Here is a 24,517-nt window from a genome sequence, read left to right as displayed (position 1 = left end):
CACTGACATGCCCATAAATCATGTTTACTCTGGGCACCCTGTGGTCAGTTGCAATGAACTATCACAACTACCAGCTGCCACAGAACACGAGCTGATCTCCTGGAAGGTGCTGGTCCCAGTGTTAGGGGCTTTGTGTGGCTCATTCAGTCCTGCAGGCAACCCCATGGGGCAGCGTGCTATCCTGTTCCTGTCTGCGCTCACATGCATTGGCGTGCTTCCCTGTCCTGCGCTGTCCTGCAAACTGCATTTCCCAGGGTGTTCGGTTTGCTGGCTGCTGTTAAGCCGAAGAGGGATGTCACCAGCAGTGTCTATACGGTACTGCCTTCACAGCTCAGCTCCTACTACCCGGCTCCTCCCACTATGACTCCAGGCTCCCAGGTGGGGTCTTGTGACTCCAGCTTCTGCCTATGCAGCAGGTGTTATTATTATTCTCATTTGGCACATAGCACAGACAAAAATTACTTTCCCAAGATTGGTGGCTTTTAAGCGGTGCTGCTAGATCGCAAACCCGGGTAGTCTGACTAGGAAACAGGCTTGAAACGTCAAGAAACAAGTCCCAAGTCATACTGCTAAAAGATGTCAGAGCCAGGATTCAAATGCAGGCTGCCTGAACACAGGGACAGCCGGTGGGGAAGCAGAGGAGGGCTCCAGATGCAGAAGGTCTTTGTCCTTGACTTTGCTGCCCTTCGAGCGTGGAAGCTTGGATGCCAAAGCTGCATGGGGAAGGAGGGAGAGAATGAGGAGGAGACGAAGGAAGAGGGGAGGATCCAGAGCTTCTGCAATGCCTTGTCTCTGAATGTCTAGATCCACACAGCCAGTATCAGAGGCTGGGCTTCTGCCCAGTCCCCTCGTTGTCCCCTCGGCCAGCTGGCATTGATGAGCTCCAGGCATCAGGGCTTCTCCAAAGCCACTGCCCATCAGGGGCTGGCCTCTTGCCTTTTGCCTATGCTTTTGATCAGAGGGTGCCAGGCACTAAAGGCACAGCTAGGAAGCTCTTCCTTAGGGCTGCCTGGGACTTCCTGGGATGGCTTCAAAGGTCGGAAAGCAATTTGCAGCTTTTGTGCGAAGGCCACGGGGTTTGGGGAGGGAGTGCTCCTGTTGGTGGGGGAGCTAATTAAGCCCCGTAACTGTGTGGCCACCTCACAAGTCACTTGAAAGCCCTCTGGGATGTTGAGGTCAGGAGGACAAAGACCACTTTGTGCCCGGCGGGCAGCTGTGCTGGTAGCAGGTTTGGGAAATGAGGTCTGAGGAGATCAGTATTCCATAATCCTCGGGGATTTGCCAAATGGTCTTGCCAGGAGGGGCTGTCCTATATTTACATCCTCCGGGGCAGGCTGTCTAAGGCCACAATCCTATAATGCTAGTCACTGTTTCTGGGATGTCTCTCTTTGCAGGGTTACTAATGATGGGGCACGCATGCTGCTGTATCCTTATTAATAAAAGATCATCACTCTTATCAATGAATTAACCATTTCCATAGTGACTAATGCACTTTGCAAGAGTGAAATTAGAATATTCTAAAAGCAGATCCCCTAAGGAAGTGCCAGAAAAGTAAGAAAGACATCTTGATTATTGATAAACTACAATTACTGCCAGTTTTCTGGGGGAGGAGAGGAGCAAAAGTTTGTGTAATTAGACCACATTTGGGATGATAGGGATGTATTTTGAGTAGAGTGAACGGCTTCATTTTTAAGGTTGAGGAGACCTCGTTCTAATTTTAAACTCACTACCTGCTAGCACTCTGTTTCAGGTCCCACATCTAAGTGAGGATACTCGTGGTTCTCAGAAGATTGTGAATAATAAGTAAATAACCCAGGTATGTGTTCAGTGAACGTGAGTTTTTATTATCACAGAAACACTCCTAAGGACTAGGAGTCCGCAAAAATCCCACAACAAGCCCCACAAAAGTGGGTAAGATGGAAATTTTTGTTATGCACTTGTACAATAAAAAAATTAAAGTTAGCTCTGGCTGGTGTGGCTCAGTGGGTTGAGGGCCAGCCTGTGAACCAAAGGGTCGCCGGTTCAATTCCTAGTCAGGGCACATGCCTGGGTTGCGGGCCAGGTCCCCAGATGGAGGTGTGTGAGAGGCAACCACATATTGATGTTCCTCTCCCTTCTGCTCTCTCTAAAAATAAATAAATAAAATCTTTTAAAAATTAAAAAAATTAAAGTTAATTAAAAACATTAAACCAGTAAACAAAACAGGAGATTTTACATAAAAATCCAGTCTCTCTGGTGAAGGGATTGAGAAGCACAGATTGGTGGCTACAAAACAGTCATGGGGGTGTACAGTACAGCATGGGGAATAGAGTTAATAATACTGTAATAACTGTGTGTGGGGCCAGGTGGGTACTGGAAATATTGGGGGGAATGCTTTGTAAAGTATGATTGTCTAACCGCTATGCTGGAGACCTGCAACTAATACAAAATAATATTAAATGTAACCTGTAATTGAAAAAAAAATTTAATTAAAAAAATAAAAATTAAGAATAGAAAAAAAGTCCAGCCTCTTTTGAAGAATGAGTTGCCCCCACATGGCGTGCCAGTGCTGGCTCATGGCATAAATGCCCTGGGCCGAGGCGGCCTGTCTCCTCATGCCAGGCTCCGTGTGCGCCCCAGAGCATCCCCAGGCACTGGAGTTTGGGGCCTTGTCCGTTGTTCGGCCAATGAGGTGGAGACACTCTCATCATTGGTCCCTCTGGGAGACAAGTGGTGATAAGCAACCTGAAATCCAAGGAATAGCATAGCGGCTGGGCCTTCCTGAAAGCCCCCAAGGGACACTGTGACATCTTCAGAGGAGACGTTGCACAAACACTGTCCTCTTGGCCACAGTGTGGGATGGAATTACAGCAGTCACAAGAGGCCATTAGGCCAACTGTCCTCCCTGTCTGGGGCTCGTAGCACCCAACGCCCAGTAAGAATTTCAAAACCTGTCCCTGGTTTCAGGATCTACCTGTTGCTCCCAACTCAAGGCTCAAGGTCCGCTGAAAGGCAGTCATGCCCAGGAGAACTGCTTCTACCACATTCCTACCAGAGCTCTGCCAGCACAGCCCAGCAGAGCGTGGATTCCCGACTCTGGGGAGCAATTCTGGAAGACATTTGAGTATTTTCCTCACACCCACATCCAAACCATCTAAAAAATATTCGACTAACTCTTCCTTCAAAATACATCCAGAATCCAACCACTTCTCACTGCCCCCGGGACCCACCACCCTCCTGTTAAAATATAAATCAGGTCATGATAGTCTTCTCAAAACCCCGCAAAGCCTCTTCTCTCAAGGCCAAGGTCCTCAAAAATGGCCTGCAAGTCTGCCATGGCCCTTGCAAGCTGGCCCATCTGTGACTCACCACCCTGCGCTCTGAGCCAGCCTCCTGCTCACTCATGCTCCTCTCTGCGTCTCCCGCAGGCAAGTGTTCTCTGCCATCTTGGCCTTGACCACTGCAGTTCCCTCTTCCCTCCATAACTGCATGGCTGGCTGCTTCTGCTCCCTCGGGGCTTCATTCAGAACTGTCTTTCCTGGCCACGATCCCCACACTTTCACACACACCTTCCTTGCTGCACTGTTCTCCTGTTACCACATCTCACACTATCCCAAGTCTCTCCCGTGTACTGTCTGTCCCCGCATTAGAGTTTAAGCCCCATGAAGGGCAACAATCTTTGCCTCTTATTCCCAGTTCTGTCCCTAGCACCTTGTATAGTCCCTGGCACACAGTAGAAGCACAATATTTGCTGAAGGCATGAATGGAGGTTAAGTTATAGTCCATTTGGTCACCTCCTGTTTGGATGAAATGTGCTTCCCCCACACCCACCCCGCTGGGACGCAGGGCCACACAGAGGCTGGTGACTTTGCACCATCAGACTTTACCAGACCAGCAGAAACAGGCAGAGTGGAAACTCTGCCAGCCAATGGGCTCCCTGCTCTGGACAAGCTCACAATGCATATATAGTGTATTAACATTGGCCATCTGCTGGCACTTTAAACCTGGGTTTACAGAAGTATAACATCCAGGGCAGTCTTCTAGGAATCAGAGAGCAGATTCCAGCACCTCATACCCCGACTGGAATCAGCACACAAGGCTTCAACCTCACAGAGAGGATGTGGGACGGGCCCCAGGTTTTCCAGGAAGGCTTTTCCTCAAAACCTACTGGGCCTAAACACAACCACCCAAAACAGCTCTGAGGGTGGCAGCTGTGGTCTTATCTGATGTCGTTGAAATAAGGCTCCATGAAGTACAGGTAAGAACTCTACAGGTAGGTTTGCAAAACCTTGAACAATGTTTAAATAATGTACAAGAGCAGGCAAGTCACCAAGATCTGAGGAGTTAAAGGGCCGTTGAGGAAATCAAGATGTTCCCACGCTAGATAAGTAATTCTCCCAGTGAGTGGTTAGGCAGAGCCCACCCTCACATCCCCAAACTCTCACCTGTCAGGACCCCACGAGCTGTTGCTGGAGGCCTGTGAGTTGCAAAACTCCAAAGAAACATGTGTGGGGATTACCAGGTAGCAAACATACAGGGTGTTTTAGTCCCAAAATACTCTTCCCTTGTCATCAAGGGGAATACCAACTATTCGGTCTCTGGCAGCGTTGCCAAGCTAGTAGAGGTCACAATTGTATGGTTTCATGTCCAACTCAAACACCAGGTGTTCTTGCCATTAATAACCAACTTACTTGGGGACTTCTGGAGGGACTTGCAACTGATTGCCTTTTTTTTTTTTTTACCTTCTCTTTTTATTTGCTACCGAAATTCAGGCCCCTAAAGGTGCTTTGCGTGTGTGTGTCTGTGTATGTGTACGTGTGTGTGTACATGTGTGTGGAGTGAGACAAGGGGTGTTTCTTTTCTTTTCTTTTCTTTAATCATCAGTGCAGAAGAAAGGGAAAACTGGAGAACATATCTAACTTGCATCTATTTTGCCGAAGGTGGTGCCTGATGGGAAACTTGGTTTGCGGCTTGGGGGCGTTTGGAACTTCGGGATTGCAAGGTTATGGTTTGGGTTTGCTCTGTAGGTGTGTTCATCAAGCAGGGAGAAGACCCCCCTTAGGCGCGGGAGAAAGCCAGTCTATAATGGAGACGCAGGGCGCAGGCGGTGCCCACGTGCCAGCAGGGGCGGCCTGCGTTGATTATGGAGGTTCAGGCTACGTCCTGCTTCTCAAGACCCGAATGCTGTCTTCTCTAATGAGCCGCGAGCTAAGGGTACCAACAGAAGCTGCCAACGACGATTCGGAGAGTCCCCGCATCGCTGAGCCAGGCAGGGCCAGGGAGCAGCGCAGGAGCCAGCGGCCCGCGGGAAAAGGCCGATGAGGCCAAGGACAGGCCTAGGATGGAGCCTCGCGTGCGGCGAGGAGAAGGGTGGGAGTCCGAACAAAGGGGTAAAAGGAAAAGCGCGCTCCTCCAGCTGTCGCGCAAAAGGATCCGAAAATAGCTGACGAGGGTCCGGCAGCGAGGAGGGATCACACCGCGCCTGGCTGAAAAGGAAGGGGAAGCGGAACCTGCCTCCCTCCTGCCTTTGTCGGAGCAGAGACGCCCCACTTGGTTGTTTGCCTCCCGCCAGGGCGGGCAGGATCCCCGCCTGGGCCGGGACACCCCCAGCGCCCAGCACAGCTAATTCTGGGGTGCGAGGCAGGCCGACACCCCCCCCCCCCTCCGCGCACAGCCGCATGGCTGGCATGGCCCGGGCCACCAGTTGCCACCATCCTTCAAGTCCCCACCACTGCGCCTGGCTTTCAAAGGGTGTTCAGGGCAGACTGTTGTCCATCGTCACATCACGGGGATGGCATGAGCAGATGCCTGACCTCATCTTGTTTTCAAAACTGCCTAATAGTTTCCAAAAAGCTGTGTGCTCTGTGTTGGAACAACCATTTCAAAGAGAAGCAATAAACTTCCAGCTGGTTTTCAATCTCTCAGAAGAAGCAGGCGGATCTTAAGTTCACATATTATTAACACCTCTGTTGTCTTTCACAGCCAGACCAGAGGGAGGTTGTGGTTCGGGTTTGCTTTGTAGGTGTGTGCATAAAACAGGGAGGAGACAATTAGGCACGGGAAGACGCCAGTCTATACTGGCGTTGAGATTTTCAGAAGCTTTACATCAAACATGTTTTCTCCATATTGCTGCTCCTAGCAGTTGCAACTTCATAAAGTACTCGAGGAGACATTCTCAAACATCAATGAAATATGAAATTCCCTAGGTGCCTACAGCAAGCTCTCACGGGGCACAGGTCACTGCGATGCTCTGGAAAACCCCTGGGACAACTCAGTGCCTGGACTCAGTTCTAGGTTCTTCCCGTCCACGCATGCCTGTGACTCCATTTCCTCCTCTCTTAAAAGGTGACATGCCTATTAGCCATTATTATTAACATAACTAATAGATGGCACATTTATTTAAAAAATATCTTTTTATATTTTTCAGAGCTCAATGAAATAGAATAAAATAAATCAAATAACGTCACGTTCTTTGGTCAAATCCAACCCCCGTCCTCCCGCTAAATCCTAAAGACGTAAATAAACCAAGGCTCCAGAACTGAAAGAGGCCAGCCTAGCCCCTTGCAGAAATATTTTAAAGCACAGGCAACTTCTGTCCATCTGAACTATAGTTTGGAAAAGGAAAAGGGAAAACAGGCCACATCATTCCTGTCCTCGGCCGCCAAAGCCAGTAGCTAGCTGCCTCTGCCAAGCACCTCCTAGCCTCCATGGGAACTACCGCTGGACCTGAGATGCTTCCAGCTGAACGTATATAATTAGCAACACCCATTTGCAGCATTGTACAGAGAAGTCCAGTAACAAATCCATCTTGGCCGTACATCTGCTAGATGCTATAATGGACTAGAAAAGGGTCTGTCCTTAAAATAAATAGATCAAAATGCTTTTGTCTCTTAAATCTTCTGGAGCTGCTTATTTAGGCAAAGTTACTGCTGGTGCCTAAATGATTGGAATGGCAGAATTAAGCAAGCTTGAAGTTTGTCTGCATCCTCTGCTGTCCACCTTTCTGCATCCTTCGAGAGCCTCACCAGCAACGTGTGCACTCTGGCGGGGGTCACTTTTCAGAAGAACCTCTTGCACTTCTGCCTTGAATTGAGGGATATGATCTGACTAATTTCTCATCCCTCCAGGCCATGGAGATACATATTTGTGTCTTTCACTCTTACCAGCCATGGAAATAATTTCAATCACATGCCATTGAAATAAAAGACATGTATATTCTTTTAAAACTAATAGTGTGTTTGTTCTGAAAGGGGTACCAAACACATCTGTGAAATAGGGTCCCAGCTTAGCAGACAATGAAGGCCTGTTATATCCGTCTCTTGTTTTTCTGCACAGGTGCTGAGGTCTATTGTGCAGAGCAGACACAGAGCTTGGAAGCCAGACCGTGATGATCTGGTGACTTATGTGTTAGGATGGGAAAGGTGATAGTTTGACCCTTCACCTGCTGTTCATTATCTTACTTTTTATTTTCTTCTGAGTTAGTTGAGGAAGGGAGGCGTCAGGTGCTCATTGAAAATTTCCAGTTATATTGATCTAATTTTCCTGACACCAGTGACTTCTACTACTTCAGTTCAGGTCATTTTTAAAGTTTTGGCTCACCTGGAAAATTGCCATTCAAAATGATTCTTGGTCTTCATTTGACAGTCACTTTTCTTCTTGCAATAAATGGCCCTTCCAATCCCTAGCTAGCAAAACACTGGCTGGACGTCCATCAGTAATGAAAGGGGAATATCGGCCACTGACTCTGAGCCCAGTGATTGGCACCCACTTATATGTATATGGGATTTCACATGAGCGTTTCATTAAAAGTTTGAAAAGGCTTAGAGTAACGCAGTCCTGCCTGCAGTTTGTTGAGATGTCTTCCCAATGGCTCTTAGGACTGAGAACAACTTATTTATTTTAGAGATTAATTTTATAGGCATTGCATTTATTATAAACATTTTTTTTGCCTTTTTTATTGTTCTTTTACAATTGTCCCAATTTTTTCCCCCATTGCTCTCCTGTGTCCCACCCACCCTCCCACTCCCAGAGTCAATCCCCACCCCGTTGCCCATGCCCATGTCCATGGGTCCTTTATACCTGTTCCTTGACTAGTATCTTTGGCTTCTTTGCCCCTTTTTCCCCCTCCCCCTCCCTTCTGGTCACTATCAGTCTGTTCCTTGTTTCCCTGCCTCTGGTTCTATTTTGCTCATTTGTTTGTTTTGTTCATTAGGTTCCTCTTATAGGTGAGATCATATGGTACTTGTCTTTCTCTACCTGGCTTATTTCACTCAGCATAATACTGTCCAGTTCTATCCCATTATTTAGATAAAGGGTAGGCCTGGCATGTCACTCAGGGCACTGGTAGATTCAGACACCCAGCCTTTGAGTGTTTCATGCATGTGTGTTAGCATCAAGCATGCTTTGTGAACCACTGTCCTGAGAAGGTTTTGTGACTCAGCTGGCAAGATGAGATAATGGGTTTCTATATTTAGCATCTGGGCTCTCTAGGCACCAGAACTTTTTCTTTTAGCTTTGATTTAAAAACCTACCATTATAAAAGTGGTGGTGGTGGGGAGACACTTTCTTTTTTTTAAAAGGCTTTATTTATTATTTATTTTTAGGGAGGGGGAGGGAAGGAGAAAGAGGGAGAGCCATTGATGTGTTAGAGAAACATTGATTGGTTGCCTCTCACACATGCCCCAGCTGGGGGTCAAACCGAAAACCCAGGCATGTGCCCTGACCCAGAATGGAATGGCGACCTTTTGCTTTGTGGAATGATACCCAACCAACTGAGTCATACCAATCAGGTGTGGGGGGAGACACTTTCTGATAGCAAGGGGAAAGACTTCTTTCAAATCTCTTATGAGCCAGAGTGATAAGTGAAAAGTAAGAGAAATGAGCCTGGCTAGATTTTACACTTCGCAAAGCCAGGAAAAGTATCTTTTGCCAGAGGTAAGTACTTGAAACCCAGCTCAAGATTTGAGTAAAGCTAGCTTGGTTTATCCCTAATTTAAAACAGAAAAGGGAAAAATGGATCACTAAAAAGGTAAACCCTGGGGACCCAAGGAAACTTTCAAAATGCTTCTTATATTTTGTTCCTGTATTCCAGTTCTAATCCTTTTTCTAATCCATTTGGTTCATGGCTGCGAGATTAATCTTCCTGAAATAGCATTTAGTAGTGTATGACCCTTTCTTTGCTCAGAAATCCACAGGAATGGCTTCCTGTCCCCGGAAGGAGACAAGAGCCAATAGCCTGGCTGAAAAAGGCCATTTTGTACTGGCATCTACCCACCTGTGAGACTGTTCCACCACAGCTAGAGCCCAAGGGTCCTCTCTGTTTTTCCTGGGCATCTGTGCACAGTCTCATGTCTCGGTGTTTGCTTGTGTGTGGCTCTCAAACCCTGGTGTGTGTGACCGTCACTGCAGAGACTCATTAAAAGTACCGAGACCACCTGCATGCGATTCTTATATGTGGGGTGTCTCCATGCCTGGCTATGCCTGTCTAAGTCCCAGTCTTTTTTGAAGACTGGCTTAAGATTCCCTGGCAGCCTAACTTAGACAACCAGGTATAAAAGGAGAAAGACATTCTAGACAGGAGGAAAATGAGACAAAAACTGGGAATGTGGGAAAACCAACAGTCAAAATTTAGGTGTGCACATTGCATCTCAATGAGTTAGCATGGCCTGATGCCACCGCATAAGGAAATTCTAATGCCCTTTATTGGAAAGGTGTGAGCTATAAGGCTGGAAAGGATTGAGCGTAAGTCCTCTCTTACGTACAGGGACTGGCCTGGCTTGGGTAAGTCATTTATTTGTTTGACATCTAGTTCACCCACTTGGAAAAACTGGGCTATTCCTTATCGTAGGAATTAGATGTTATGACACATGCAATGTGTTTGGCGTGTAGTGGATACTTAATAAATGTTGGTTCCCTTCCCTTCTGTCTGTTTGGGTAGGAGAGACAGAATAGGGAACCATCTGCTGTGACTTAGTGGCAGATACCACCAGTGTTGCTAAGGACTGAATGTTTGTGTCCCTCCAAAATTCCTATGTTGAAGCCCTAACCCCCAATGTAATGGTGTCTGGAGATGGGGTCTCTGAGAGGTAATGAGATTTAGATAAGGTCATGAGGGTGGGGGCCTCATAAGGAAATTAGTGTCCTTTTAAGGAGAGAAAGAGACTCACTCTCTCTCCATAATGTGAGGACACCGTAAGGCAGTGGCCATTGGCAAACCAGGATATGGGCTCTCACCAGGAACCAAATCGGACAGACCTTTGTTGGACTTCTAGCCCCCAGAAAGGTGGGAAGTAAATGTTTTCTGTCTAAGCCACTGAGTCTGTGGCATTTTGTTAAATCAGCCTAAACTAAGACATCCCCCATTTCCATCTGCCCCCCCTACATTTCCATGCTTGAGAACTTTCTCTCTGAGTGTGCTTTTCCTATCCATGTGAAAAGTTGAAGATGTTGGGGAATTATACACTTAGGGAACAATGACTAATGGGTACTGTTTTTAAACACCCACTTCCTCATCCCATCGATGTGATGACTGAGAAGTATTTTACACTGACAGTCAGAGTGAGCCGATGGGCGTGAACTCCAGACAACCATCATGGTAGCTGGCTGATAACACACCTTTAATTGGCTGCCTCCTCTTGTCTTATACACTCCTCTGCTACTATTTTTTCACCTTCTAAATAACTACTTGCATTTGAATCCCCATCTCAGAGTTTGGTTTCTGGAATTATCCAAACTAAAACAAATGCTTTGTCTACAATCCACTTTATGACTCCTCCCTGTAGGGCTGGTCGAGCTGCTTCCCAATTGCTTTATAGATGTGGGTGGTAGAATAGATGTATCATCTCAGTCCTCATAAGCCACACTGTCATCATGTAACATAAGAAATGTGCCAGTGGCAATAACACACTACATCTTAGTCATTCTAATGTGTAAACTAATACAACAGTTGGGCACCTTCCATGTCCCTGATATTAAATGATGAATGAATTATTGATAACCAGTTCTATGTTCCCATGAATCAAATATTAATATAGCAATATCTTGCATGTGCTGGCCAGATTCCTTTTGAATGATTTCATCACTAAGAAATCTGACCACATCTTTAGCCTCCCATAAGATGAATTAGGTGCATTCTAAAAAGACAACCGGAGAAGATGGAATATTTAAACATAGGCTGTTGTGTTCTGTCAGAGTTAGGACATAACAGGCTTTCCCTAGGACAAGTGTCAAACACAAAAGAAAGATTTCAATTGTCTGAGGCTTTCATTAGGGTGGATTGTAGAATTTGTTTTTGCTGACCTACTTCACGGTGGCCTTGAAGTGGGGAACACAAAACATAGGCATGGCAGAATTGGAATGGGTTTTCCATCTGCACAAATCACATTCAGTATTTAGTTTCTCACTCTCCTCTGGGTCTCCGTACCATTTTCAATCTGTAGTGCTCTATGTCTTGTACTAATTAATACACTTATTGCTGTATGTCTTGTCTTTTCTACTGGGTCACAGTCTCCTTGAAGGCAGGGTACTCAGTGTTGTTGACTTGAGATATTCTCTCTCTGAGGGCCTTATATCTTACCCATCCTCACATCCCAGAGCTTAATGAAAAACCAGAAACATTGTAGGTACTCCATGAATGCTTTCTGAATGACAACCTTTGGCACTAAGTGTGCGTGAAGGACCTACCATCTCAGTCAGATGTGGAGGCCGAGGGGTGCTAGTTTATTCATATCCTTATGATGCTTTTACAAATTATCTCTAAGTTTTTCATGTTTTTTTGATGCCATTGTAAATGATGGCTTTGAAAATTTTAATTTTCAATTTTTCATTGTATGTAGAAATCACGTGATTTTTATATATTGACTGTTTATCTTGTCATCTTGTTCAATTGTTTTTTTAAGTCCCTTAGGATTTTTGCACATGATCAGATCCTCTGTATATGAAGACAGGTTTATTTCTTCCTTTTCAGTTTATGTGCTTATTTCTTGCCCTATTGAAATGTCTAGGACCTCCAGAACAGTGTTTAGAACTTCTGAGAGTAGAAATCCTCGTCTTGTCTTCCACATTAAATAGGATATTCAGACCTTCACCGGTAACTATGACAGTTGTAGTCTTTCACCATTAAATATAATATTGGCTGTAGGTCTTATTGTAGGCATTCTCCACAAGGTTGAGCAATTTTCCTCTATTTCTAGTTCGCTCAGAGTTTTCACTTTATAGTCATGAATACATGTTAAAATTGTTAAGTGTATTTTCTGCACATATTAAAATGAACACATTTTTCTTTATGTCAGAATGTTTAGACAGTTCCATTTTACGCTACTATCAATATATTTGGATTTAAATCCACCTTCTTGCTATTGTTTTCTACAGTACCATCTGTTCTCTATACCTTTTCATATCTTCTTTTGGTCTTTTAAGTATGTTTTAGAGTTCCATTTCTAGTCACCAATGTTTGTTAACTATGTTTTGGTTTTATTTTCTAATGGTTGCTCTAGGGTTTACAATATGCAGCTTTCCCTTGCCATAATCCAGCCTCATGTGATATCATGCCCTTACTTCACAGGCAATGTATAAAAATTGTAACTGCCCTTCAGTGTCATCCTCCCTCCCATCTTTTGTACTATGGTTATCACACATTTTACTTGTGCATATACTTTGAGCCGCATATTACTTTGTTATTGCTTTTGTGTAAATTCACTAAGTATATCCTAAAGATTTTGAAAATTGAGAAATTATCTTTCATATTTACTCACAAGCTCTTATTTCTTTTGTAAATCCAAATTCATATCCCACCTCATTTATCTTCTGCATAAAGAACTTACCGTGAACATTTCTTGATGCACAAGTCTGTTGGGGATGCAAGCTATCACGTTTGGTTCATCTGACAAGTGTATTTTTTGCTTTCATTTTTAAAAGGTATTTTCAATGGATATTGAAGTCTAGGTTGAAGAAGAGATCTCTTGGTGACCCTCAGTAGACATGCAACATGAGCAGAAATATTGTTTTAAACCACTACTATTTTGTGGTTATTTGTAATTGGGGCATAACCTAGCCTACACTGGCTGACCCATTTGCTGATAAAAGAGAAAACTCCTGTTATAAACCCATTACTCATTTTCTGCCTTTGTGCTCAAAGCCTTCCTTAATGGAAAACATACAGATTATCTTTCTGGTGTCTGTTTCCTGAATTCTTTCTGAAATACTAAACAAAGCCCCAAACTCTTAAGCTATCATTGGAGGTTTTCTTGAGTTTTTTCCCCATCCTTTTTTCTTAAGTGTTTCTTCTTGTTTATGTTTAAAGACTAAAACTTCAGCTAAGTTGGGCTACTCTCTGTTTGCCATCCACATCATGCATATTTTTTTCTTCTGTGCATAGCACAGAGATTCTGAGCAGGCCCTTGAATTAGATGAATTGGGCTCAAATTCTGGGTTCAGCTCTCACTAACTGTGTGACCTCAAGCAAGTCACTTACTCTTTAGAGATGGTTTCTTGTTCTGTGAACAGGAGATACAGTATCTTCCTTGCAGTATTGGGGGGAAGATTAATGAGAAAATGTTTGAAAAGTGTTTGGTATAACACTTGACGTATGATAGATCTCCCAAACTTGGAAGTTTAGATATATTTTTATGCATTCCTTCTGCATAGAATCACCTATTAGTGACCCTAACTCAGTCTTTGTGTCATACTTCCTGTCTGTTTCTATTTCCAGCCTATCATTCCTTCTTCATCTGTAGCAACTAAACACCATTTCTTATTTTCTGAAATCCCAAGGTAATTATTGGTACATCTTCTAGATCACAAATTATGATCTGACATACACCTTAATGTTTTTAAATATACATATTTAAGCATGTATTAGATTTTAAGCTTTTGGAAGGTAGAATCGTTTTTTAAATTTTGTATGTCTTACAACATCCAATAATGGGCCTGAAAAACCATTGAGTAGGAACGTACTATTGAGGTGAACTCAATAAAGATTATTTTGAATGAGTCGTCGTCGGCGGCAGCTGTCCGTCTGGAGAGACGATGGTGTAGCTTCTTAAGAGTCTATCTGGGACTTCCGGCCAAGATGGAGGCTTAGACGGACACGCTAGGTCTCCCTCTACAACTATAGTGGAATACAACTACTTTAAAACAAAGGATAACTAGAAATTCCAGAAAATAAAGCTACACGGAAGCCCAACATATGAAGTTATAAACCAGCGGTGCCATTTGGGCAGGTAAGAGTTAAAGAAGGCAAAGCTGTTTGCGGAGCGGCGGGGCGGGGCGGCGAAAAATCCTGGAGGCAATCAAGCCCCTGGCTTGCGCGACTCCGGGCGCTGGGGAGCAGCCGCAGCATCGCCTTGAACAGTGAGGCCCAGGGGGGCGGGAGGACGGATCCCGGTCTCCTAGTTGAATAACTGTGTGAATCCATCTTGGACCCCCGCCCCCACAGAAAGCACCACAGAGCTGCGAAATAGGTCGCGGACAGGCAGGCGCCGGCCGGTCGCTGATTTGTGACGCGTACACAGGCACTGCCCCCTGCCCCCGACAGCCGGCCCAGGAAAACAAAACGCATCTGTCAAAATGAGGCAGGCAACTATAGAGATCCCGGTAACACAACTCACCAGGCAGCAGATAGAGAACCTGACAGATGAACAGATAAGAAACCCGTCAGAGGCTCAGTTCTGGGCCATTGTCATCAGGTGGCTTACAGAATTCACAAAAGAGCAGGAAAAAGATATGAAAGAAGCGAAAAACTTTCATAACGAAAGGAACAAAACCACATACGAGACAGATGGTGAGGAATCCAGAGTCCATTTCAACAAACTGGAATATGGAGAAGGAACAAGCAGTCAACCAATGCAGCGAGAGGAAATGGCAAGCAACAATGAGAGGATCAGAAACCTCTGGGACAGCTATAAAAGGCCCAACATAAGAATCATTGGTTTGCCAGAGAATGAGGAAGATGAACTAGAACTTGAAAAATTGAGTGAAAATATAATAAAGGAGAACTTCCCAGACTTGGGGAAGGGAATAGACTTGCAGATCCAGGAAGCAAGGAGAGTTCCCAAGAGACTGGACCCAGGGAGAACCACTCCAAGACACATTATAATCAAAATGTCAAAAATTAAAGATAAAGAGAGAATCTTAAAAGCAGCAAGAGAGAAGAAAAGAATTATGTACAAAGGGGTCCCAATTAGACTATCAGCTGACTTCTCAAGGGAAACCCTACAGACAAGAAGGGACTGGCAAGAAATATTCAAAGTAATGAAAATCCAAAACCTACAACCACGAATACTCTATCCAGCGAAATTGTCATTCAGAATAGAAGGACAGAGAAAGTGTTTCCAGGACAAAATAAAACTGAAAGAGTTCATTAGATCCAAACCACTGTTATATGAGAAGTTAAAGGGACTGGTTTAAAAAACAGAAGCTAGGGAGATGAAACAAAGGCAAACGAAACAGGCAACGAGAATGGAAAAGGAACTGTGGGTAAGGGAAACATAGTGGGGGGAGGCCAACAGGGAGGGGGAGTGGGGAGAGGGAGGGAGATGATATAGGAATTGGGGATCATGGTAGGAGGGAATGGAATAGACGGAGAGAGGTTGGGAGGAACTGTAAGCACAACTAATGGACATAATCTAAAAGGGGGGGACAACTGGAGGGAGGGGGCCACCGGGTGGAGGGGAGCAGAGGGAAGGGAAAGGGGCACAAATGTAATATTTTAATCAATAAAACACATTAAATCTGAAAAAAAAAAAAAAAAAAAAAAAAAGAGTCTATCTGCACCGCCGAGAATGGCTGTGCAGTCCAACTCGGGAGTGACACGGTATCTGTCTCCTCCCGTGTTGAATCGACATCTTGCGATGACGCTGGAGTGTCCTCTCCAGTGAAGCTGAAGCTACAGAGCCTGGGCAGGGTGATATGGAGGGTCTGCTGTTGCCCATGCCGCAGACCCCCCTCTCTTCGCAGCTGAAGGGTCCAAGGGAAAGACGGAGTCGATACAGCTTGGCTTCAGGTGCGCCGCAGGAGTTGCCAGTGTTGACTACAACGTCGAACCGCCTTAGGGACTCCGGCTCCGGATTTTCTGTCGGGGTTTACTCCCTTAGCCTTTCCCCTGAAGAGGTATGCCGCAAGGCAGCGGAGGTTTTTTGGAATCAGAGTTTTCCTTCTCTGATGTGCCCTGACTGGAAGATCGAACCAGCGACACTTAGCTCGCAGGCCGACGCTCAATCCACTGAGCCAAACCAGCCAGGGGTTTTGAATGAGTAATAAATGGAAATTTACCACATTTGCCCTGGTTCACACCACAGCCATAGCTCCATTCTCTAGGTCCTGAGTTTCTGCTGAATATTTCATTTATGAAAAGAGAGACAATGAGAAGGAGGCAAGCTTTGGGGCACTTCCTGAGCTAGGTCCATGACCAACATTGTCTACTTCATTTTCATTTTAGCCATTTGAGGCAGGTGTTTGCCAAGCCATGCATCCAGGTAACTGGCAGAGCTGGGTGTGTTGACTTCTTGGAGCTGTGCTGCGTTCATTACATGACAGTTGTTTTTGAGTCAGGCTTTGTGACAATGTTCACAACTTTTCCACAAACCAACTCATTTTCTGTTCTGACTTTATTAAGTGGGATGGGGACATTTTAAAATATGTTGTTCCTAGACTGATTTCTTCTTTCGGACCGTGGCAGAGTTTCGGAAATTGGGACAGAAACACCCAGAACAAATGCTCATGGCAGATCAATATCAAATAGGAATGGGGATGTCCTGAAAGGACCTTGAGAATTGATTAGAAAGTCAGTTTTTATTTAAACAAACTCCACTCTGGAGCCCCACGAAGAAGCCCTATAGGGTAGCGTGGTCTAAGGAAGAGAATTTCTTCTGGAGTCCATGAAAGTAAAGAACTAAGTTGCATTTGAGGAGACCTGAGACAATGTCATTGTATGTGTGTGGAAGAGAGAAGAAAGGGCTCCTCTGCAGGTACCACCTCTCACATCAATGCACCTCTAGAGAGCTAATGGCTGTGATTGGAATGTGCTGAACAAATGGGGTGAGGAAGGGCTGTGGGAGGCTGTGAGAGATGGACCTCTGGGAAAGGGCATTCCTAGCTTATTATCCTTGGCCAGAAGGTGTTGTTCATTCATTTTAGTACCTGGCCCCCTTTAGGGCTTGTCTCAACCAAAAGTACCTCTACTAAGGATGCTAATTGGAGAGAAATGCATTGTTTTCTTTGGATCTAATTCAACCTGAACCTTGTAGACAAGGCCCTATGATTCTCAGGCCAGGATTTACAAACTGCCTTTGCCTCTTCTATTTTGCCTCTCATCCCTGCTTCATGTTGTGAGTAGGCTCATCTTAATGCAGGTTTGACCTCAGTTCTTGTACAAACTGGCAAACTTTTCTAACATTTGAAATTTCTGAGCCATATAGGAATAACTTCCTTAGTTATATTATCATTATTTCTCATCACCTTATGGGTACTTTTATGTAGCATTAAAAAAAAAAAAAATCCAGCTTCTCAGGCTAGTTGTTTATGCAATTATCTTCTCATTTAATCTATTCATACCCGGCCTCTGGGATTGTTTGTATTATGTGCCTCATAACCCATCCCCGGTCATTGCTGATTGGACCAGAGAAGGAGATGTGACCCAGAGTAAATCATTGTACTGGTGAATGAAGACACACAGAGGTGTCCGTATATTGAATGCTTACCTGGGAGTCATGGAGAGCTGAGCCTTGGGTATCAGAGGAGACAGCCGGTGCCAGAGAGATGCAGAGTTCAGAGAGACCACCTGTTGACTGAGAGACAGAAAGAAGAGCTGACATTTTCAGCTTCCCAGTTATAGCCCTGTGAGATCTATCTGTGTTCAAGTGTTAGGCTTTCTGTGGGTTTCCATGTTAGAGTTCCCATGTTAGAGCTTCCCAAGAAAGGCCCCAGGTGCTTTTGAAACAGCTTCAGTGTATTTCCTTTCTCTAACACATAATGAGCCTTGGCTTGAACACACAGTGACTCCTCTCTCCTTCATTGAGGGAACTTGGAAAACAAGGCTTTCTAGCCCAAGAATATTATGACGGTGGTTATGTATTGTCATAGGCTATAGCTGTCATCAGATCTCCACTTCTCTACTGTAAAGACACAGGTAATCCCACAATCTTTGCTGCCTTTTTACCCCTGAGATCTGCATAGTCACATTTAACAATGTCCTTGAACAATGGGAGTAGTGTTATGAGGGCCAAGCCTTGAGGCTGAGCTCTAATGACTGTGGTTTCAGCTAAGGGATAGGACATGCCAATTTTGCTCTCTGGCTGTTGGAATGCCACTGGTTTGGATGCATCTCAGTTCTGCTCAGAACAAGGTATTGAGTAGTCCCCAGAATCAATGTAAACAATGAGTAAATCAACATAAAAAATCAAAATAGGTTGTAATAGAAGGTTATATAAAAGACCTAAAAATATCAGATGATGGGTTATAGGAATTTCTCTATCCCTTTGAGTACCTGTGGATACACAGGAAAGTAGTAAGGATATAGGGTTCCCTAATGCCAGGTTGCCCTCAATTTTCTCATGTCTTAAGTGGGAAAATCGACAATAGATTAACTGATCTATAATGGCCCTTCCAGCTCTATGTATGACTATAAATAGAGCCAGAGTTATCACAGCAAAGTCAAGAGTTTAACTGTTCAAAGAGATGGTGTGCAACTGATCTTCCAGCATATGTTTACATGGTATCTGCTTAAGGGGGCCAGCACACGATAGTGCATAAGTTTTTGTTACGGATTAAGCAATGGAGAGTTCAGTTTGTATTCTTAAAAATAAAAATAAAAATAAAAAAATAAAACCTTTCAGTCTGTCATTCCTTGGGTGGATTTTTCAGCCAAATGAAATCTCCACTGTAAGTGCAGCCAAAGGTGGCCACCTGCTGAGAGAGATGAAGATGGAAGCCTGCAGGGGCTAGGGGTGTAAATCAAGGTGAAAATGAGTGAAGAAATAAGTCTCGGGTTCTCAGCCTAGTGCTTTTCATGTTGAAGGCGCTTGGTACAGGCATCCGCTCCCTGAGCGTGCCATCCTGATCGTGCCTGGTTCTGAAGGAGAGAACAGGCAGTGTGTCCGATGAAGAGAGTGCGTGCCCCAGTGTCCAAGAGGAGCATTCTCCCTCGTTCATCTACTTTAGCGCGGATGCATCGGCACAGAGAAGGCTGTGGAGAGCAAAGCCCGCTTGGCTACTTCGTGGTCTGCAGCTCTGGAAACAACAGAACCACCCTAGGAAGGAAAGCAGCGTTTGTCTCGCACAAGCTGGGACCAGCAGCAGTAGCAGCAGAGTTGCTTCCACGAAAAGACTTGTGGGCAGAGCAATATCATGGAAGTGGCTAAAGGAAAAGGAGAGTCAGCACGTATGAGTCACTGCTCGGGATCCTGAGACAGAACTGGGAAGATGTGGGAAGAGATGCAAAGTGTTTAGTTGCAAAATGTTTAGTTGCTAGAGTCATGTAGATGCCATTTCTCCAGGCTGAGTATTCAATTCCATTTTCTCCTTACTCTAAATTCTTTTTCAATTAGATGTCCAATATACCGAGGAGACTCCAAAATATATACCTCTACCTGTGGCCTGTCATCCAAGCTCCTAAGAGCTTCCCTTGATGCATGTGGGCACCTTGAAATCAACATGTCCCCCAAAGCACCATCCGTTGACTCTGCAACCCAATTTACTCTTGTAATTCCTTAGGTCAGTTTATGGCTCCAAGACCATTCAGCTGTACCAGTCAGCGCCGTCCTCTTCCCATTCTTATTCACTCCATCATCAAGCACTGCCAATTTGACTCCTAAGTATTCATGACTCAGTCTAGATCTCTCCATCCCTCAGCCATTGCTGTGGTTAGAGATCCCATGACCCAGCCTGCTATTGGGTTCTCATATCCTCTCTTGCCTTCGCACATCCTAGCTTGAATAGTTGCCAGAAGACTCTTTAAAAAAAGGCAAATCTAATTGTGTCTTTGCTTAACTTAGAATCCTTTGACACTTCTGTATTGTTCTTAACACAGAGACTATACTCCTGAATGCGGCTGGTGCAACCAGGCTGGAAGGGCCTATACCACCTCTTACCCTTTCCCCTGCCCTGTCTGCTCCTGCCTGCCAGAGGTTCTGTGCTCTTCTCTTCATCTAGTTAACACCTTCATGTGCCAATCAGAGAATTCTGGGGAGATGTTAAAAACAAAACAAAACCCCTTCTCTGTCATATTCCATTAGGACCCTATTGTCCCCTATCATGCTATGTACCACATTTATCTAAATATTTCTCTAGGTTGGTGAACACACAATACAATAGACAGATGATGTACTATAGAGTTGTGCACCTGAAATCTATATAAATTTATTAACCAATGTCTCCCCAATAAACTCAATAAAAAACAAAAAAGTAGGCAAGTAAGTAAATAAATAAATAAATATTTCTCTAAAGTGTGACTGTCTTGGGGGAAGGACTGTGCCTATCGCATTCACTTTTATGTCACCAATGCCCAGCACAGGTGACATAAAACCTAGCAGGTACCCAATGTACATGTGCTCAATGACTGAATAAATATAAAATCCCGAGACAGTCTCACTCCAAGTGTGTCACAGAACTCTCACTTCCAGGAGGATTCTACCCAGTGACTGTCAAGTCTCCATGTTAATGGCCAGACTGACGCATGTGCCAGGCATCTTGAATTGCTAACTAAACAGCTGCATTTCTTTCTTTCCTCTAAAAGCAATTACTGATGGCTAAATATTCAAACACGCACCCAAAAAGCAGCTCGTTGCATTATGTTAAAAAAGAAATTACTATTTCTAATTGCTTCTAGTAGTTAATTACTTTTAATTATTAGTCTGAATAATAAATTACAGCTTCTGAGTAGGCTGCGGGCACAGTTGGATCATTCAGAAATGCAATTTTCATGGTTGTTTACATCAGAACATGTTTACTGAATTATAGCACCATAATTACCCCCACATAGCTGGTAGCAAAAAAAAAAAAAAAAAAAAACACTTGATAAACTCAATCAAAATATGTCATTTGTTTGTCAGCTTATTTAAGAGATGAAGCATTAAAATGAAACAACCATGCCTGACTTTTTTAGTTTCTTCAGGGGGTATAACAATATGTTAAAATTGGAATTTTTGTTTTGTTTGGTTGAATAAGAACTAAATTAGAATTTCTTTTGTTATTTAAAACAATAAGAAAAATAATCAGGCCTCTAGCAGTGCTAAAAATTGGTTACACAACCAGCATACTACTCATGGGAAAAAGAAATTATGTCTACTTAAATGGAAATTGTAAGGGATAGTAAAAATCCCAGAACTATTTTATTGAGTTATAACATATCTAAAGTACACACATCTTAAGTGTAGAACTTTAAGATTTTCAAATCCCTGGCTTGAACCTGTCACTTTGCTTACCAGTTTGTCAGGTCAATGACAGAAGTAAAAAACCTATGGCAAGCTGTAGGCTGACATCGAACATCTCCTATCGTTTGCTACAACCACATGTCATCACTGTTGTGTCCCCATGGTGATCTGTCACCATCCTCTGTGTGCTGACCAGACTCTTCAGATGTCTCCAAGATCTTTACCTTCAGGAGGCCCTTTTGTAATCTTCTCCCCTTGAGTGTGGGTAGGACCTGTGACTTGCTTCTAACCAACCACACATGGCTGACATGATGGGACACCCACGACTACATGGATGTGATTATGTGATTAATGATATAAAATTATAGAACTCACCTTGCTGGAGCCTCTGTCTCCCTTGCTGGTGTTGATAAAGACAGCTGCCATTGGAAAATCCCAGGTGAAGAGAAGCTGTGAGTAGCCTCTAGGAGCTGAGGGTGGGCCCTAGACAAAAACCAGCAATTAAGTGAAGTTCTCAGTCCTACAACGACAAGGAACAAAAGTGGACCAACAGCCTACATATGCTTGGAAACAGACCCTTCCCAGTCGAGCCTCAGATGAGATGGCAGCGCTGCCTGATACCTTGGTTGCTTCCTTGAGAGCAACTAAGCAGATCTCCCAGCAGAGCTGTCCTGCGGAAATTGTGAGCTAGCAAATGTGCGTTGGTTTAAGCTGACAATTCGTGGTGAAATTTAGAGGTGTCTTCATTTTCTCCTCCTACTAACGCTGATCATTAGAGACAGATCTCTATACCAAAGTTATTAAAAGCTGCCAACACTACAGCTCTTAAGTGTTCGTCTAAAGTCCAGTCTACAGTCCAGTAAATAGAGCATTGAACTTGGGACAGTGGACCTGTTAGGTTGAGCCATGTGAAATTGCCATTTTAGTATATGACATGGAATGTGAAAAATTTCAGAAATTTAAGCTCTTCTTGAGTCTTCCACTTATAGCAATTTAGCTTTAAGTCACTTTATTTCATTTTTCTTTCTTTTCTCACCTATCAGATCAGAAATAATGATAAATAAGATGTGTTAGCAATTTACGTACAATAGTCCCTCTCTATATCATGGTTCACTTATCGCTGCCTCACTGTATTGCAGGATTTTTAAAAATATTATATGTAATCATTTCTTGCAGATTTTTCGCTATATCGTGGGATTTTGCGGTACTGTACACGTATGTTGTTAAAGTTACGTAGGTTTAAGAGTGTAGAATATGTTTGAGAACATAAGCAGTGTTCATAAAAGTGTGGAAACGGTTAATAAGGGAGTGGGAAAGGTTAATAAGGGACTGGGAACGGTTTGTAAGTGTGTGGGAAGGGTTTATAAAGCCTCAGAATATATATAGATACTAAAATAAATGTAAGGTTCCTACTTCGCGGATTTTCACCTGTCGCAGGGTGGTCTAGAACGTAATACCCACGACTAGTGAGGGAATACTGTACTTTGTTTCACTCTGTCCTCAGAACTTCCAAGGTAGGTATTAATTGCCCCATTTTTCAGATGAGGAAGCTGAAGTTTGGAAAGGCATCATAACTCATATAAAGTCACACAGTACTATAGTGAGAATTCAACTGTGGCTAAGTCAATTCTAGAGTTCATTCTTTTGGCTTCATTGTGCTAATTCTTCCCTTATAGCAACACTATAATGAGATCAAAGAGAGTAAGGATTTACAGCCAGACAGATCCAAGTTTGAATTCCAGTCTCAGTTGCGTCTTTGGAAAAGTTACTTTACCTCTCTGGGCCTCCAGCTGCTTGTCTAAAATACGTGGACAACAGTAACTAGCTTACAAGTTTCTTTTGATAATCAACTGAGGTAACACTGCAAACAAAGACCGTAGTAAACATTCAAAAATCATTCTAGCTGTTTTTCACAATCAATATTGTGAGGCCAAAGTGAGTTTAAATAACTGAAAGCATTTTTGAACTAGAAGCTTGATTGAGTTAGTAACATTTATTGCAAGCGTATAGTCCTTAAATATTTAGAAAGTAAAGAACTACTTCTTATAAAATTAGTTTGAGTCACCACAATGACTAACAAATCATGTAATAAGTCCAAGGTCGTTGGCCAAAGAAAGAAAAAGGATAGAACATTTGGCTGTCATCAGAGCAGGTGAACACTGTAAGAAAACATAAGTTTTTGGTCTGGTTAAATCCCAAACCAGAATGAACGTCCTGGACTTCCTAATGACCGTGAATGTGAGGGCCCTCTGTTTCTTTTTCTCTATCACTTTGTAGTTAGTTGTGTAGGCAAAGCTCATCAGACAAATAATCTGGAGGCAGAAGGGTTATGAGTAGAGGAGTGACATTACCTGACTTCGGTTTTAAAATAACGCTCTACTTTTTGGGTTGAGAATAGACCACAGGAGCCAAAGTTGGAAACAGAACAGAGCGTTATTAGAACTGTCTAAGAAGCAAGGGACCAATGTGGCAGAGCAGAGGGGGGTGAAACTTGTTGGAATTCAGATTCATTTTAAAGGTAAAGCCAGAGGATGTGCTGTTTGATAGGATGGGGACCGGGGGAGGAAAGAAGGAAAAGAGGAAGGGAGAAGGGGGAGAGAGAGAGAAAGAGAGCAAGCAAGACACACACACAGAGATTGATTTTGGTTTGAGCCATGGGAAGGACCAAGTTCCTACTTACTGAGATGAAGAAAACTACTGGAAAGCTGAGCCAAAGAGGAAAACAAGGAGTTCAAATTTGTGCACATTAAATTGTAGATGTCTGTTAGCACTAAGGTAGAGATGTTGAACAGGCAGCAGAAAAGGTGTGTATGGATCTCAGGGAAGTGTCTGGGTTGGAGGTGTCCAGTTGGAAGTTGTCATGAATAGATAGAGGGTGATAAGATCTCTGAGAGACGTGATACAGGAGAGGTAACACTGGCTTGGAGTAGGGTGCTGGAGGGAAATGAGGGAGACAGGAGGAGGAGCTGGTGTGGGAGGGTTAATCAGGAATCTGATTTTTGACCCTGGCTGGTTTGGCTCAGTGGATTGAGCGTCGGCCTGCGAGCTAAGTGTTGCTGGTTCGATCTTCCAGTCAGGGCACATCAGAGAAGGAAAACTCTGACTCCAAAAAACCTCCGCTGCCTTGCGGCATACCTCTTCAGGGGAAAGGCTAAGGGAGTAAACCCCAACAG

The 24,517-nt window shown here is 44.0% G+C and overlaps 1 protein-coding gene across 5 annotated transcripts in view; it reads right to left on the bottom strand.

Moving 5' to 3' along the window:
- The window catches only part of LOC150003990 (uncharacterized), a 131,866-nt gene that overhangs the window by 34,481 nt on the left and 72,868 nt on the right, over nucleotides 1-24,517 (bottom strand). For 3 of the 5 annotated variants that reach the window (XR_016512257.1, XM_090282729.1, XM_090282731.1), the window contains 2 exons: nucleotides 21,720-21,827; nucleotides 17,676-17,762 (listed from right to left, as the gene is read on the bottom strand). Coding sequence is in view for 2 of the 5 variants with exons in the window: in XM_090282729.1 (XP_090138855.1) it covers nucleotides 17,676-17,762; nucleotides 21,720-21,770 (138 nt within the window). In the remaining 3 variants the exon portion in view is untranslated. Of the gene's footprint in view, nucleotides 1-508; nucleotides 714-17,675; nucleotides 17,763-21,719; nucleotides 21,828-24,517 lie in introns of all 5 variants that reach the window. The other 2 variants (XR_016512255.1, XR_016512256.1) reach the window with 2 other exon arrangements.

Source organism: Furipterus horrens, unplaced genomic scaffold, assembly GCF_987537825.1.
Source record: "Furipterus horrens unplaced genomic scaffold, mFurHor1.1.pri manual_scaffold_7, whole genome shotgun sequence".
NCBI lineage: Eukaryota > Metazoa > Chordata > Mammalia > Chiroptera > Furipteridae > Furipterus > Furipterus horrens.
Note: the sequence above shows the minus strand (reverse complement) of the source record. Positions and strands in the feature narration are given on the sequence as shown.